General features: G+C 38.9%; 1 protein-coding gene across 1 annotated transcript in view; it reads right to left on the bottom strand.

Annotated features, from left to right (window-relative positions):
• The window catches only part of Cat (catalase), a 33173-nt gene extending 18510 nt beyond the window's left edge, over positions 1-14663 (bottom strand). The window contains exons 1-6 of the mRNA XM_015477762.2: positions 14520-14663; positions 4266-4437; positions 3036-3146; positions 1943-2073; positions 1216-1320; positions 484-609 (exon numbers count right to left, since the gene is read on the bottom strand). Coding sequence (XP_015333248.1) covers positions 484-609; positions 1216-1320; positions 1943-2073; positions 3036-3146; positions 4266-4437; positions 14520-14585 — 711 coding nt within the window. The 5' untranslated portion in view covers positions 14586-14663. The remainder of the gene's footprint in view (positions 1-483; positions 610-1215; positions 1321-1942; positions 2074-3035; positions 3147-4265; positions 4438-14519) is intronic.
• Positions 14664-17520: the final 2857 nt, after the last annotated feature.

Raw genomic sequence — 17520 nt, 5'->3', positions numbered from 1 at the left:
AATCATCTCCCTATCTTTGAGTTCAAACCAAAACCTTCTGTCTTCCCACTCCAGAGGAAAATCTTAACAAGCACCAGAAACACTAACCCAGAGAGTCAGTACAAAATGAGCATTGAAAAAAATATATTTATATATATACATATATATATTTTTTATTTATTTATATTTGTGACAGAACTTACAGGGTCCAAAAGGGGGGCAAAAAAAGCTTGAACTGTTGACAGTAGCTATGTGCTACCTCTGGCCATGCATAAAGTAGAGATCAAAGAGAGACTACACACAGCTCTAACTGAGCAGCATGAATTTACTCACTGGGGTGGGGGGCAACACAATATTCACAGTGTTGATCAACTAGACCAATACTTTCTATCCTAGGTAGTAGAAGAAAGGGAGAAGTGGGAGAAGCCCAAATTCCTGCTCAGACTTCAGAAGGAATAAGGAGAGGTGAATAGTAGGAGCCTCTGCCTCAAAGGCAACATGTACCTTATAATGGAATTTACAATAAACTGCCTCTCCATTTGCGTTAACCAGCTTGAAAGTATGCGATCCATATCCATTCATGTGCCGATGTCCATCTGGAATCCCACGATCACTGAACAAGAAAGAAACCTAAGGAAGAGAAGTTAAAGCCTCAAATCTTTCAGTTTAAATCAAAACATCCTAGGTTTTTAAGACATTCCTAAGTTTCCAGAAAATCCCTTAACGACACAGAACATACCAACCAATATCCCATGGGAAGTTACTGGTATTATTTCATTTATAGAAAATAACAAAGAGAAAAGTTTCAAAGCAGGATGATAAATGAATCGTTAATGTCATGACTCAAAATTCCATGGGGGGAAGCTAAAACAAATCTGAAAACTAGCTTAAGCCATTATTCAAAATTCATTTTAATAGCAAAATAGTTTGGTACTATTTTCCCCTTTTTTCCTAATGTAGAGCTTCATCTCAGACTAGAGACTTTAATCCTTAGTATTGCTAAGTGTCAATTTTAATGTTTCCAGTTATCGAGCATCAACAATAAAGGCCTATTAATGATGAGAAATAAAATCAGTCATTATAAAACTCTTCATGATCAAGAAATTTGAAGAAACATCCCAGAAAAAAGTCAGAAGACAATTCCTATAAAGCAGCCCTATCTGGGAATCATGAGGCCTAATTAACAGTTTCACCCCAGTGATGTATTATAATTCAATGAAAAAATAAGGTTCCCACCTGATGCAGAGACTCAGGACGTAGGCTCCAGAAGTCCCAGACCATGTCTGGGTCCTTCAGGTGTGTCTGAGGATTTCTCTTTTGGCTGTGGATAAAGGATGGAAACTAAATGGGGAAAAAAGAAAAAATTCCAAAAACTAAGTTTATAGGAATTATGGTGTCTTACAATATACATTGCCTACTGCTCAGTTATGGATCATAATTCTAAACAATACTAGAATTTAAACTGTTAAACCCTAAAATGAAATTTACTCAGCACATACAAGTAGTACCTAAGATACTTAAAGTATTTTTTTCAAATATACAAAGCTAAAGTATCTCCTTAAAGAAAAATAAGTACGTATGTACACACACACACACACACACACACACACACAATCAAGGTCTACATGCACCTCCACCAGAGCATGCAGAGACATCCTTTACATATTTTAGGGCAAAGCCCCTCTTTTGACTAATCTTCAATGTTCTGCAAGGAAAACTATACTCTTCCCATTTAAGGCAATGAATCTTGAAATGCCAAAACCAAGACTAACAGTAATTGCTGTCATTTGATCTTATAAAAAGATATTAAATGTAAAAAATATATTTAAAAGGACAATCCAGATAATCCAAATTCTCTTCTTTTTGCCTTTCCTGAGGCTTCTCCTCACATGCCAACCTACACAGAGTAGTTGAAATCAATTTAAAGCAACATTTGTGAAACATAAAATATGCTATCACCTACCAATAAGGCATCCCTGATGAAGAAAATGGGGGTGTTATTTCCAACAAGATCCCAGTTACCATCCTCAGTGTAAAATTTCACTGCAAACCCACGAGGGTCACGAACGGTGTCAGCTGAGCCTGATTCTCCAGCTGAGAGAGTCAAATGGGAAAATTAAGCATAAGTCATAGTATTCTGCCTCCAAGAAACCAAAAGTCATAAAAGAAACATTAGGATCTGTAGTTTCTAATCCATTTCCCAGAAATAAAGTAGGTATTTACATGCCTGGGGTAGTAGGCATTTACATGCCTGGGGTAGATCTAATTACCACCCACCAGCTAATTAGATCTACAAATCAAACAAAACAATTAATTGAGAGTAATAAGAGAGCATATATAATAACAGCTCAAAAGATTATCCATTTAATATAACTTGGTTTAAACTAGTAATTAAATTTTAAATTAATATAAGGGAAGAAAATAATTACAAAGATAAAGTGAGTGAGATGTCAAAACTATGAGGTTAACATTAAGAAAATCAGTTAAAATATAAGTTTATTTTGTAATCTGATTTATTTTTGCATTCTGTAATATTTTTAAATGCACAAAGCCTAACATAGAAGCCAAATTAATCATGTATTGTGATGTGTAAGAGTTACAGTATGATATTGAGAAAAATCACTTAACCTTCTGAAATGGAATAACACTATTCTGCAAAGCAGACCTGAGCATTAATGTCTGTAAAGCAGCTAACCATGGTCGGTACAGACTTAATTCTCAATAAAGGACAGCTATTACCATTACTATGAAATAAGAGCCTTACTCCATGCTTCCCTTTGAGACAACCACTTATGGAAAGCTCTTCCCAAATGTCACAAAACTGCAGAGGTAACCTCTGTTATAAGAGTGATTTTCCAAGACTTTAACAAACAGAAATGTGAGTAATTTCTTACATGTCTCCAAATATTTTTTCTGCTGTAAAACTTGCTAAGTTTTGGAGAAGTGCTTGTTTCCTATTTCCTAATAAGTTTTCTTGAAATTTTTAAGTTATAAATATCCCAAATAAAGTACAGGCTGAATTGCACAATACCACTCATGCAAACAGACTGACTTACCAACAGTAGAGAATCGAACTGCAATCGGAGTTCTCTTTCCAATATGCTCAAACACCTTTGCCTTCGAGTATCTGGTGATGTCATGTGTGACCTCAAAGTAGCCAAAGGCACCTAATGAGAAAGATATAAAAATGACCCACCATGAGACCATCACTCAGACTATCAGCCTCTCAAACAGGCACCTAGTGTTGAGAGGAAACTGGTGGTGTAGCACCAGCCTTTTAGGAGCTTCCAATATGATGGGAGGAAGAGGAGCTGTCCAAACACAAAACAGTGAGATTAAATGCAAAGCTCAATTATCATTCATGTTCAAGTAAGTGCCACACAGCTGGAGCCAAGAGGAAGAAATGAGTGGGGCTAGAAGTAATTGGTCAAAGTCAACCCAAAGACACAAGATCTCAGAGGGCCTTGATACAGGTAGGGCCTAGGAGAGAAAGAAAACAAGAAGAGAAGAAAAGGGGCCGGGGTTATGGCTCGGTGGTAGAGCACTTGCCTATCATGCATGAGGCGCCACATAAAAATGAATAAAATAAAGGTATTGTGTCCCTCTACAATCAAAAAAAAATTAAAAAGAAGAGAAGAAAATACAGGGAAAAAACAGTTCTAACAGTTATCAAGGATGCCTCAGAACCAAACAACAAATTGATTAGCATATTAAGTCATGATAGAAAAGACACATGCAGAAAAGACAGAAGAAATCTATCTAGGAGGAAGAACTGAAGAAATTAGGAAATCTTAACTGGAAGTCCAAGGGTGCAGGCCAAGAGAATGTTTCATTTCTTTCTCTGGGGCTCTTTTTCCTACTGAGTTTTTAGCTTTCTTTTAAACCCCATTCCCATTTTTTGTTTCCATCATAAAAGCAAGATCAAATTTTTACAGAAGTTTTAGACAAAAAGGAAGGAAAAATTACCCAAACCTACCACTCTAACACAACTATGCTCAATATTGCAGTTCATTTCAGTATGTAGTAAGAGCACCATTTAACCCAAGCAGTATGATAGAAGAAATGGAAGATCGCTGTTTTAAAATAAAACATTTTATATATACTGTTCAATCCAAGGAATCAACCACTATGTAATTACTAATTCCCCTTTTAGTAGACATTTTTTCTTTCTCTGATGAAAAGACATTTGGCACTTCTATCCAAGGTCCTCCAACACTTTGGGAAGGAATTTTGACCCAGGTATTCTGAACTAATCTTTTTTTATACCAAACAAACAGAGCTCTCACCTGCTCCTTTAGCATGCACAACTCTCTCGGGAATTCTCTCTCGGTCAAAGTGAGCCATTTCATCAGTAAAAACCACATCCTGAACAAGAAGGGGCCCACGGGGCCCTACGGTCATGACATTAAGTTTGTCTCCTACTGGATTCCCAGCTCCGGTGGTCAGGACATCGGGTTTCTACATGAACACGAAAGGAAAAAAGTGTAAGAGAGTCAGAACAATTCAACTCGGAACACACTGACACAGGATACATCACCATGCAATTTTTTTATTACTTGCTGCCCTTTTTTTAAAATTCCCTGTGTCCAAAGTACTAAATACTTCAAAAACTGCCTGAAATTTAGAGTCAAGTCTCAGAAATCCCGACAAGTCTCAATCCCAGTCTGCTGAGATGCTTGCTCTGAAGAGCAGAAAGACAGCTAAATAGCCTGCCAGCTGGCTCAGTACCTGCTCTACAGTGAGCCACAGGGTTCCACAAGGAAAGTCCCCAGACAAGGAGGCCCTAAAAAGGATCACTTGTGCATAATACTGAATGTCCAAACTGATCATGAGAAAATGGCTAGCACTTCACACAGGGATAACCAACACTCTGTTACAGGATGGATGTTCAAGGGTGCCATCCTGTACAGGGCACTCATTTCTCTCAAGACGATATGCCAGCTACTTGTGACATCTCTTTTGATTAAAAAAAAAGTGACTTCGGGCTGGGGATGTGGCTCAAGCGGTAGCGCGCTCGCCTGGCATGCGTGTGGCCCGGGTTCGATCCTCAGCACCACATACAAAGATGTTGTGTCTGCTGAAAACTAAAAAATAAATATTAAAAATTCTCTCTCTCTCTCTCTCACCTCTATCTTTAAAAAAAAAGTGACTTTTATTGTCACTGAAAATATCTTACTTCTCATAAGATATAGTATTAATGTCCGAAAAATGTCAAATGTCTCTGAAACGAAACAGGATATTTTACTGTAATTAAGAACTAGTTTTGACCCACCCATTTCTTCAATTTCAGTGACATCAAAAGCCTCCAAGCTGTCCCTCCTCTCAGGACATGTCTCTCCCGAGGCATTCTTTAAGCCTCACAGAGTACCTCACAGCTCTTAGCTTCATCCTAATCCATGGTCAATGGGGTTTTTTTGACCATAGATAACTGCCTCTCCAGTGTCTTCCCTGCCCACTGGGAAATCAAGGGAAATGTAGAAGAAGCCAAGCTTTGGTTTCATTCTCCTGGGAGAACAACTGAACAGGCTCTAAGGAGGAAAGTCAACAGACCGATCCCACATACCAGAAAAGCGTTCTGAGTACTTCCACATCTGGAGTGGATCTATAACATTCATTCCCTGTGCACAGCTGTCCTACATATTAAAATAAAGTTAATCCTGAATCTTCTCTACAAGGTGATGTGGTGGGGAACTTAAACTATAAAAGTCCTGTGAGCTATTTGAGAAAAGACACTGAATAAGAGATCATGAAATATGCAAAATTAATGAACAAGATCTCACACATACTCATAAATTCCCCTAGCCTGCTAGAATTGTTTTCACATCAAAATGGGCAAAAACCAAGAGGGCACCATGTCTTAAGAAAGCATGAGTGCTGGATTAGAGCTGGGGCCCAACTTCCAGCTCTGCCAATCAATCACCAATTATGTAGCTCCTGGTTAAGTTACTTACTTTTGAGTCTCAATTTTTCATTGGAAAAATGGACAGAATAACTGCACCCTTGAGTTCATACAAGAGTTAAAAGAGCTAAATATATACAAAACACAGACCACACACTAGGCACACATACACCACTTAACCCTGCTGTGAGAAAGTGACCTGATAGCAGAAGCAGCAGAGCATTTGAGATTTTTCTAGTAACCATGACAGATGTATATCACTCTCTTTTTGAAAATACACATTTAGCTAGTAGGTGTGAACTTGTATAATTTTATTTTTCATTTAAAGTAGAAAATGAATCCAAAAAAAGAGCAAAAGTGCACAACTTTCCCTTTAGTTTAATCCTAAAGCCCTAGTTGGGTACAGTGGCAAGTGCCTGTAATCCTAGCAGCTCGGGAAGCTGAGGTAAGAGGATCATGAATTCAAAGCCAGCCTCAGCAACTTAGTGAGGCCCTAAACAACTTAGTGTGACTCTATCTCAAAATAAAAAATAAAAAGGGCTGGGGATGTGGCTCAGTGGTTAAGCGCACTGGGAAATCCACTGGAAAGTGGTTAAACCTCTGGGTTCGATCTCTGGTACCAAAAAACAAAAACAAACAAAACCCCTAAAGCCTTGGTCTTCAGCCTTTTGATAGCGGCCTCTCCAGTGACTTGCACACAGGAACCAGCCAGGGGGCTTTTTAAGGTATCCCAATGCCTGAATAACCCCCCAGAGACTGATGACATAGCAGTCTGGGTGAGGCCCAGGATATTTTTAAAACCCCACGTGATTTCAAAGTGAAGACAGATTGAGAACCACTGACAAGAGCCTTGGGATGACACAGACATAATAAATGAACTGGGGCAAAATAAACCTGTCTGCTCTTTAAATACTTTTTTTTAACCATATAAAAAAGGCACTAAAGAAAGCCTAAAAAACATAAAGGGAACTTCCCAAAAGAATAATGCCAAGAGGATCCCAAGCAGCATAGTAAAATAAAAGCTAAACACCCTACTACATATACAAAAATTCACAACAATCCTTCAAGGTAAGGAGAACTATTATCCCATTCTCAATATGGGAAAACAAAGGATAAGAAAGTAACCTGCCCAAGGGGCAAAGCCACAACTTGAATCCTGTCTGATTCTAATGACGACTCTTCATTGATTGCCTAGGTTACACTAAGCCACATGTGCGCTATTTATAATCACCACAAAGAAGATAGAAACTCAAGACACAAATCAACCAATGCAAGGAGTGAACTTCATTGGGATCTGGATTTGAACAGTTTTAACAGAGAGGAGACAGACTATGTCAAGGGCCCCCAAGAGCACCCCCAGGTTCACTGATTCTCTAGGACTCCCAGGACTCAGCATCCAGTCATTGTCACGGCTACAATTTACTACAGCAAAAGAACACAAAGCAAAATCTCAAAGACAAAATGTTCATGGAGCAAAGTGTGAAGCAAACCAGGAGCCAGCTTGCAAGAGCCCTCCAGTGAAGTTCTACAGGACACATCCAGTTTCTTCAGCAAAGGTTAGGGCCACACATGTAAAACCGTGTTCAGCAGGGAAGCTCTTCAGACTCAATGGCCAAGTTTTAAATCAAGGGCCAGTCATGTGGCCCCTCTCAGCTTCCCAGAGGGGCAGCAGTTGTACAGTGTAAACCCTGTCATTTACACGGTTTAAATACAGCTATCAGGGTAGTGGGAACACCCCCAAAGCCCAACTCGCAGACACCAGCAAGGACCAACCTTGCAAGCAGGTCTCTCTAGGGACAGCAGTCTCCCACCTGCTGTAGTCACTGCTTTTCTTTACCATCAGGGAAACCAATCACACGACTGGAAAACTGTTCATTTTTCTAGATGTGACCGTGAAATTTCCAAGGAGCCCCTATCTTTTGGAGATAAACACTAAAATATTTATAGATGAAGTGATACCATGTCTGCAATTTGCTTCAGAAAATGAAGGTGATGCAGGTGGAATAATAATGAAACAAGATCACTATGGGGGCTGAGGGGCATGGACTACACTAGGTACGACACTGACCTGTCCTTCAGGACTGGTCTGAAATTTATCATGATATAGAATTTTGATTTTTTTTAATGAAGAATCAAAGAAAAATGTTTAATGCAAGATATATGACAGAGGGCTGGGGATGTGGCTCAAGCGGTAGCGCGCTCGCCTGGCATGCGTGCGGCCCGGGTTCGATCCTCAGCACCACATACAAACAAAGAGGTTGTGTCCGCCAAAAACTAAAAAAAAAAAAAAAAAAAAAAAAATTAAAAAAATTCTCTCTCTCTCTCTCTTAAAAAAAAAAAAAAAAAAAAAGATATATGGCAGAAGCTGAAGCAAGGAGGGCTGCTTCAGTGCTGCTAACACGTGAGTGTGGACTCCACCAGACTCTGTTCTGCTTTCCTATATTTACATGCTTAATCAACTCAAGAGCAGGAGAGTTTCACACCACCCGTAAAATACACACTGGGCAGTGGACCTGCTGATTAATACTCCTCCTGCCCAGAGGGCTTATCATCACTAGGGAATGTGAAAGTTTAATTTCCAGGTAGGCCACTCAGTGCTAAATTGTGCATTCAGTCTCATGTGCCTTCTTTTTTTTTTTTTTTTTAATCTTAAACATTCCAGAGGGTAGTTCTCAAGTACAAAATAAATCAATGAATTCACAACACCAGATGCACCCAAATATCTAGTAAAGTGAACTCATCCTGGTTAAGCCAACAGGTGGTTATCAGTTAATATGAATCAGTCTATACTCAAAAGGCAAAAAAGAGTTTTTATTCTTTTCTATTTGTTGCCTAAATTATCCTATACACTGTACTTAAGGGATTCAATAATAACATACTCAATAAATATGTATCCAATAAAATATTAAATAATATATCATCATGCTAAGGATGTCGCTCAGTGGTAGAGCACTTGCCCAGCATATGCAAGATCCTGGGTTCAATTCTCAGTACCTCAAAAAATAATAATAATGCATCACAGAACAAGTGAGCTCTAGTAAGATTAAGAAAAAAACAAACTACAGTCTTGATAAAGAACATAAACTGCTGGATCTGAAAGTGTACCTGAAACTGTCTTCACAACACACTAACTGCTATCAAATGTGCGACCTTTACAGCCTGTCAACCTAAATACAGATGACTCTCTGAAGAATACTGATATGTTTCTTGGGGAACAAGTGAGGAGCACTGCAGTGTGGAACATGCATCTTGTGGAAACCCCAGGCATATTCTAAGAGGAAAGGGAAGCTTTTAAAGATAAAAGAGGAAGAATTCATAAATTGTTTTGAAACAATAATCCTTGGTCACAAGATTAATAGGAAGGGTGTTCAAAGATCAATAACCAGGTGGCACCAGCCCAAAGTTGAATAGACAGTTGCTACACAGATGCCCTTGCACAAGCATGTTCTGTTTAAGGATGAAGTGGCCTTTGTGCACAGTCATGGCTCTGACAGCCTTTGGTAACTAATTCTTGTTACCAGGACTAGGAGCTTTAGCACTGGTGGTGGTGGTGGCTTGACACAAGCAACTCCATTTTGATTCTGACAACTTTCACAAGCCTTAGGCTAACATTCAGGGCAAGGCAGAACATTAAGGTTTCTAGAACGCAAAGCAAAGAATTGCATATCCTTGGTGTGTAACCTCATGGGGACAGGGGGAGCAAAAAAGAAAATTTACAATAGCTCCAAGGATCCCTGGGAAGAGAACCAAAAGGTAGTTTTAATTCCAGGAAAAAAAAGAATAATAATGACAGTATTTTATTATTATTATTATTTTATTATTATTATTATTATTATTATTATTATTATTATTATTATTATATAACACCTTTTACAAGAAAGAACAAATATCAGACTTCATACTGATAGTGCTGGCCTCCAAGAACAGAGTAACTGAATACAGCTCCTCCTTTATGCGAGTGAGAAATGTTTTGTTTTTCAAACAAGGCTCTGTCATACTATTTTGATAAGACTAAACCCATTACAATAGTTTCTAATTTTCCCTTCTTTCCTCTCGGCAAATTGCCAAGTCACTTACTTGACTACTACAATGTTTTCAGCCAGAAATGGTCAAAACATTGCTACTGGTTTTCGAGAATTAGAAACAGAATAATTGTGTAGAAAAATAAAACTTTTAAGATACACAGAAAATTACTATTGCAAAAGAAATTTTTTCTTTCTTGGAACTGTCTTAAGTAAATCTGGTAACACTGAGATCAGGGCTAATCCTCAAACTTTCCAGAAAAGGTAGAGTTTTGGATAGGGAAAGGGAGAGTTTGGAGACATCAGCTCAAAAAATAAAGCTCAACAAATGAAAGATTCCTTTATTCTTTGTATTAGAAGCAGCAGTAGTCACTGAATTTAGGAAATTAAAAATAAAAATGGGAAAATAAACACAAATTAATATTTACTTATTTATTTTACATTTTGCAATCATCCTCTCCTTTCTTACTTGAAGAAAAACTGTGGAATTGTCTAGATATTGGTGAGGAAGTAGAAGTGAAAACTTAGAAATTTTGATTCCATGTCTCCTGTTTTCCCTGCTGACATACTGTGACTCAGTAATTCCACTTCTAAATATTTCCCAAAAGAAGTAACACATGGATCAAGGATGTGTGTCAGTGTGGAGCACTTGCCTAGCATGTGCAAGGCCCTGGATTCAATCTCCAGTTCCAGAAAGAGAGGGAGAGAGAGAAGAAAATGAAAGCACATGTACATAAAGGGTTAAATCACTCAGTCACTCCCTCTCCAACCCATACATTGGCAGTGTAACATCAACACTTACTATCCAGGTTACCCTAAAAATTATAGACCCTTGTGGGCTATATACATAACTCACTGACAGAAATGGATGGGCTAAGACCCATCCTTTCTCCCAGATAACAAGGCACTGTATAAAAAGGTAAGGCTTAAAATGTTCAGATTCTCCAGCCTGATCTGATGGGATTAAAACTTACTCATTAAACCTAAGCATCATGAAGAAAGAGCCCTTGCATTCTAGGCAGTGAACAAAAATACCCACTTAAGTTCCATTCAGAGAGGCTAAGGATAACTATAGAATGGCCTTCCTCTGACCAATGTATTTTGGGAGTAAGAGGCAAAGACTTTTAAGTGGATCCAAGTCATACCTGTGAAGACACTTGATTGAATGCTCCATTATTAAAGTTTACAAAGCTCCCAATTCACTTGTCAGCAACAACATCTGACCACAAGGAGACACGCCCAATAAATTGCTTTCACATTGGCTGACTCTGGTTCCCAAGGAGGATCCACCCAATTTGGCATCCTCTAGCTGGTTCTTGAGGGAGGAGACAACAGAGTGCCCTCCCATAGTAGGTCCAAAATCTAAAGCTCCCACAGTTCAGTAAAAGATTAAAACTAATTGGGGAACAGAAGGCAGAATACTGATACAGAACTTCCCACTTACATCAAGCATTTAGCAAGCATGGGGACATGTTTTGTTTGTTGTTTGTTTGACATCATATGTTACCAGCATATTTTTCTAACAAAAGAAGTATTTTAATGTCAGAAAATTAAAAAGAGATCATGTCTATTAGTCTATTACCATATCACAAGAAAATAGCTAGATAGGTTTTCACTAAATATGGAATGTATATTTTAGACAATATAATAGCTTCCAAGACACAGAGGTAGACTGCATTTTGCAGCCTCCCTTACAATTGTGTGTCCTATAACAGAGTTCTAGCCAAAGGAATGTAAATGGAAGTGACTCTAGTCCCTAAACCTACCAACATCCTCCTCTGTGGCTAACCCTTCTATGGCTGAACAGCAATGGCCTTCAGCACCTTAAAAGCCATGTGCTGACCAAGAAGGAGCCTCCTTCAGCCTGGAGCCCTCAATAATTGTGAGGAGCAGAGCACCTGCCCACTCCCTTCAACCTCAAACCACTTTAGATCATCTTATAGGTGAGAAAAAAATTTCTAATATATTTACGTCATTATACATGTTGGGATCTATTATTATAGCATTTAACCCACCCAGGATTAAACTTAAAGCATGGGCTATGAATCAACAATAAAAAGATAAACCAATTTTTCACAGGACAAAAAATTTGCTAACAGACACTGCAAGGAAACATAAAAATGATCCATAGCACCTGAAAAGATGCTCAGCATCATTAATCATCTGAGAAATACAAATTAAAATCACAGAGATAAGAGCTCAGAACCACAAGAATGACTAAAATTAAAAGACCAACAAAACCAAGAGACAGTAGGATGGGATTGACTGGAACTCTCGTACACCTCTGATGGAAGAGTAAAACAGTACAACCAGTTTGGGAAAAGTCTGAGCAGTTTGCCATAAAACATTCACTTACCCTATGACCCAGTAAATCCACTCCTAGGCATTTTCTAAGAAAAATTAATGCATGGGTGCACATAAAGACTAATAAAAGAATTTTCATAGAAACTTTATTCATAATAGCCAAAAACTAGAAATAAGTAACAAGAAGGAACTTTTCAGGGTGATGAAAATCTCCTATACCTTCATAAGGGTTTTAGATTCATTGGTGTATATATTTATTGAAACTTGTGGAACAGTAGACAATATTTGTGCATTTCACTGTATGTAAATAACACCTTAAAAGCATATACACACATTGAACTGTTAATTCACATGATCCATGTTTAGGAATAAAGCATACTGATGTCTTCTTACTCTGAGGTGCACTAAATAAATTAATAGACTACTGGATGTATAAAAGGATGGACAGATGGAATAACCTGTGATAAAAGACATGTAGCAAAACATTAATTGCAGGATCTATATATGAGAATATGCTGCAAAATTCCTTCAACTTTTCTGAATGTTTTTTTCACAATAAAGCATTTGAAAATTACATAAGCTAGGTGGCTTGGGCAAAATTCCTTCTGGAGGGTAAAAATAAGCAATTTTCACTCAGTAGCAAAAACTGAGAAATATCAATGTAACTATCAATCAGGAGGATGTATACAATATGCTGACATGCCATGAGCAAAAGAGACAGCAATACTTCAATGGAGGTACCCAATTACAGATGTGCTTTGTGGCCCAGCTGTTTCTCATATGGGCAACTATGCCTGGGAAATCAACAGCAGGGACTTAAGGATTCAACAAAAGTCTCCCAAAGAAATAGCAAGCTAGTCTCAGAATAAAAGAGAGTCTTTAGAAATGAATATATTTGGTTTATAAAAATCTCACTATTTCATCCATAATGTTCTTCAACTAGCCAATCATTTATGAAAACTTCAGTGTGAACCAGGAATCAGCAGTCACTGGGTATGCAACAACTCCTGGTCTCAAGAAGCTCAGTTCTAATCTTGACTCTGCCACTAACTAACTGCATATCCTTGATTAAGACTTTTACATCTTGGGCTGGAGATGTGGCTCAGAGGTAGAATGTTTACCTAGAATGCATGAGGCCCTGGATTCCATCCCCAGTACTGGGGGAAAAAAAAAATAAGTTAAGTCTCTCTGGCATGAAAAAAATGAGCTATTTTAGTGGTATATAACAAAGAATGGGATTAGGAGCTTAGAGAAGAATGGCAGCCTTCTCACAAACAGGGAACCATTAACAAAATTCATGAGAGCACTTGGCATCAATGCCCCAGTTTATGAACATTTTAGCAGTTTTGAGAAAGAGCACTGAGCTGGATAGGGAAAAGTGTAGAATTAGCCCTCTCTGCCATGTTAACCAGAAGCCCTAGGAACTTGGCATGACACTCTGGTCCAACCAGCCAGAAAACTCAACCAAATGCAGTCTCATCTAATCCAATCTTCTCAAAGATGCCCTTTAAGACTCTGCACCTCTGGGCACAGGCCTGGAATGCCTCCCCCACCACCACTGGATTGGATCCCTCTCATTTTAAAAGATTCTGTTCAGATGTCACCTGCTTTGGGGAGTCTCACGGTCAACTTGTTCATTCCCTTTACCAGTCTTCAGGTACTTATTAGACCCTTCACCACACTGGTGATTTATCTTGTCTCCCAGACTAGACTCTGAACTTCTCAAGGATGTGGTTCTTGCCTCATTGGAATTTGTACACCTTGGCCCAGCACAGTGCAAATGAAATGATAAATTTTTAAAAATATATTTTATTTAGTGGTTTAATGCTGTACGTACTACACATGTCACCATGATTGCTGCTGAAGACATCCACCTAAAACACAGTTCTTATATCCCACAAACATGAAAGCGTGCAGATATTGTTTCGGGAAGGTTAAAGCTAATGCCTGCTCCCACTCCACTCTGACTTCCTTTCTTGAAGCTGCAGCTCTCTGCCTCTTTCTCCATGCTTTTTCCTTCCGCCCTCAAGCTGTGACCTCTGTCCCAGTTGGCAATAGTGCAAAATTCTGAGCCAACCACCCGGGTCCAGTGGTCAACGACAAATCCTGCAGGCAGTCAGCCCCGCGCCCCAGAAGCCGCTCTCCTGTCCCCCATGAATGTAACAGTCCACCTCCACCCAAAGACAGCCCCCCGCCGCCTGTGGCCGATGGTACAGCCCGGCTCAACGCAGCCGCGGAAAAGCAGGGGCCGTTACTCGCCAACGCCCCGCTCTTGGCGTGGACCCGCCGGCCGGCTCTGAGCGCACAGGGTGTACCTGCGCCGCCCGCTGCTCCTTCCACTGCTTCATCTGGTCGCTAGCTGGATCCCGGCTGTCCGCCATGGTGTTGAGTTGGCGTTGCAGAACGTGCCAGTCAGCCTCGGATCGCGCCTCTCCACCCTCAGCAGACGATCACGTCTGCTGCTCAGCGGCAGAGGTCGGAGACTTCAGGCTCCGCCAATCAGCGCCGCCCCCCTCCTGCCGCCTCCTGATTGGCCGCGAGAGCTCTAGGCGGGATGGGATTGGAAGCCCAGCGGGACTTGGAGCGGGGGCTCCCGGAGCCAGGAGGGCCCGGACCCTGCGGAGAGACTGGTGCTAGGGAGAAAAGGGGAGAGCTCTAGGGGCGCGACAGGTGGAGTAGTGCAGCTGTGGCTCGCTCAGCCCTTAAGAGTCAGAAGTCCTGGGTTGAATTCCTTTATGCAAAACAAAGTTGTGCCATGTCCTGATATAAGTATTGTTTGCTACTGAAGGATGGGTGGATCCTTTTTTCTTACATACTCTTTTTCTTATTCATGGATTATCACTTACCAGGCTAGAATACTAATAATATTATGAACCAATATTATCTGTACTATTACCAATAATATTGTTTAGATTACCAGTATTATCCTCATTTTACAGAGTAGGAAACTGAGGCATAAAGAAATTAAAAAATAACTTTCCCAAAGTTACACATTTATAAAGTGATAGAGTCAAGATTCTAGCCCCATCTCCAGAACCCGTGGCTTGTTGCAAAAGTGAATGTTGAAAAGAACCAGTCAAATCATTTTCTTCCTCAGGATAAATATCAACAAAGTTAAAAAAAAAAAAAAAAAAACATAGATCTCCAGTCAGTCACATGTTAACCTTTGTTCTTTATGTGAACATTGCCCTGTTGGAGTTCTATTATTTGTTATTATTATGCTGTTTTCTGTTTATATTATTGTTGGTTTGAATTCCTAAAAAATTATTTCCATAGAAAGAGAAATGGAGAAACAAGACCAATTTCTGATCTGGTAATATCTTTTAAATAAGGTGTATGCTAGGCAGGGATGAAGCTCAGTTGGCAAAGCCCTGGGTTGACACCCAGTTCCAAAAAAGACAAAAAAAAAAAAAAAAATGAACCCATTTCCCCCCCAAAAAAAAAATCATACTGGGTACATAGGTAGAATTTCTATTTATTGGCTTTTTTATTATAATTTAATTTTAGTTTAAGTGAAAACACTTCTAAAACTCAGCCCTACTTTGAAAATACTGGAAATCCAATCTCTTTGACTCCTAAAAGTAATTCTAAGTGATAAACAGATTTGGACCCAGGTTTTAACATTTTATTCATAGGAACACATGAGTATTAGGTTGGTATTGTCATTTAGTAAATGCTGCTTTCCAATTGTTCCAAACCTGATGAAATAAAAATATACTGGCATAAAACATAATGTTATTAATCCTGATATCACCAAATCTAAAACCAAGTTTAAATATTCAAGAGAAAATGTTGGAAAGTCCACTGGGAAGCTTTATAAATTTTCTTTAATCAGTATTAAAAGAAATGAATGGAGAGAATGAACTCTATGACTTGTTAGATGACAGGTGTACCAAGCAGTGGGAGCAGTAACGGCATCTAAGGTAATTATTTACTTATGTCCTGTTTCTCACACTCTGAGAGGGTAAATCTTCTACATATTTTAATTGTCTTCACTATGTCCTTATGAGGAAATTGCAGGGGTAAGCAGAGGAGAAAAACAAACAAAAAAAGGACATAGTAAGAGATGTTTATAATTCAGAATGAGTCACTCATTTGAGGCACAAGAGTGAGCAGTGCCACTGCTCTGTGATCCTACCACCGTGGCCCAGATGTCCCTTGGTGTCTGAAATGGCTGCAGTTGGAACAATCATGAGAAGAAAAAATTTCATATGCCTTTTCTCATCCTAGCCTCATGTGCCATGCTACACCCTGAGTGTCTGAGGAAAAAGAAATGCATTAGAAAATAAGCTAGAATTTATTTTTACCTTAACTTCTCTGTTTTCTGATATTAAGAGTAATATATACTTACTAATAGACACTTGAAAATGCAGACATATATATCAAACAATCACATATTAATGCTAATAAATAGATATCTTTCTTACCAACATTTTCTATCATATATATATATACATATATATACATATATATATGTATATATATATGTATATATACACATATACATAAAGGTATGTGTGTGAAAGAGAGAGGTTTATAATTGATTATAAAGAATATATAATCTTATGTCCTTCTTCTTTTCACTTAACATCATAGGATGAAGTTTTTCCCAAGTCATTAAATATTCTTCAAAAAATGTGAATCTCCACTCCATGGCTGCACAATTTGCCATCAAACTGTGTGTCTATACATTTTCCATTACCAGGAATGCTTAAATTTTTTTGTACTGTGACAGTAGTGATACCCCTCCTCTGCATTTGTATTTGCTTCTTTTAAGATCCGTTTTCAGAAGTACTTTTCAGTTCAAATCATTTGAACATATTAAGGCTCTTATGACATACTGTCAGTTGCTCTCTGCAACACTGGAACCAGCTTAAACTCTCACTGGCTGTAAGAGTGTGGATTGGCAATAAAATCTTAAAGATAGGTGAGTAGCTGGATTCTATATGTTTACAAGATGCATATTTCATTAGATTCTTTTGAGTGGAGAACCCTCTCATGTTACGTTCAGCCCACTGAATGCCTGCTGTTCCTGGGCCCTCTGCCTGAGACGCTTTCAGAGCACCCCAGTGAAGGAGCAAATAGTGAGGCAAGAAAGTGTACAGAGTGCCAAAAGGGGAAGTACAGTAGTTGTGGGGGTGTACCTAAGAAGATGGCCTAGCCTGAACTTGGAGGCCATAAGAGGCTTCCTTGAGGAAATAACAGCAAAGTGAATCTTGAAGAATGAATAGATGTTAGGTACCAGGGCAGAAATAAGCATGCTATGATCTACCCTGTTACCAGAAATCTGAAGAAATTTCTGCATTTTTCCTTGAA

The sequence above is a fragment of the Marmota marmota genome, unplaced genomic scaffold (assembly GCF_001458135.2).
Source record: "Marmota marmota marmota unplaced genomic scaffold, marMar, whole genome shotgun sequence".
Classification (NCBI taxonomy): domain Eukaryota; kingdom Metazoa; phylum Chordata; class Mammalia; order Rodentia; family Sciuridae; genus Marmota; species Marmota marmota.
Note: the sequence above shows the minus strand (reverse complement) of the source record. Positions and strands in the feature narration are given on the sequence as shown.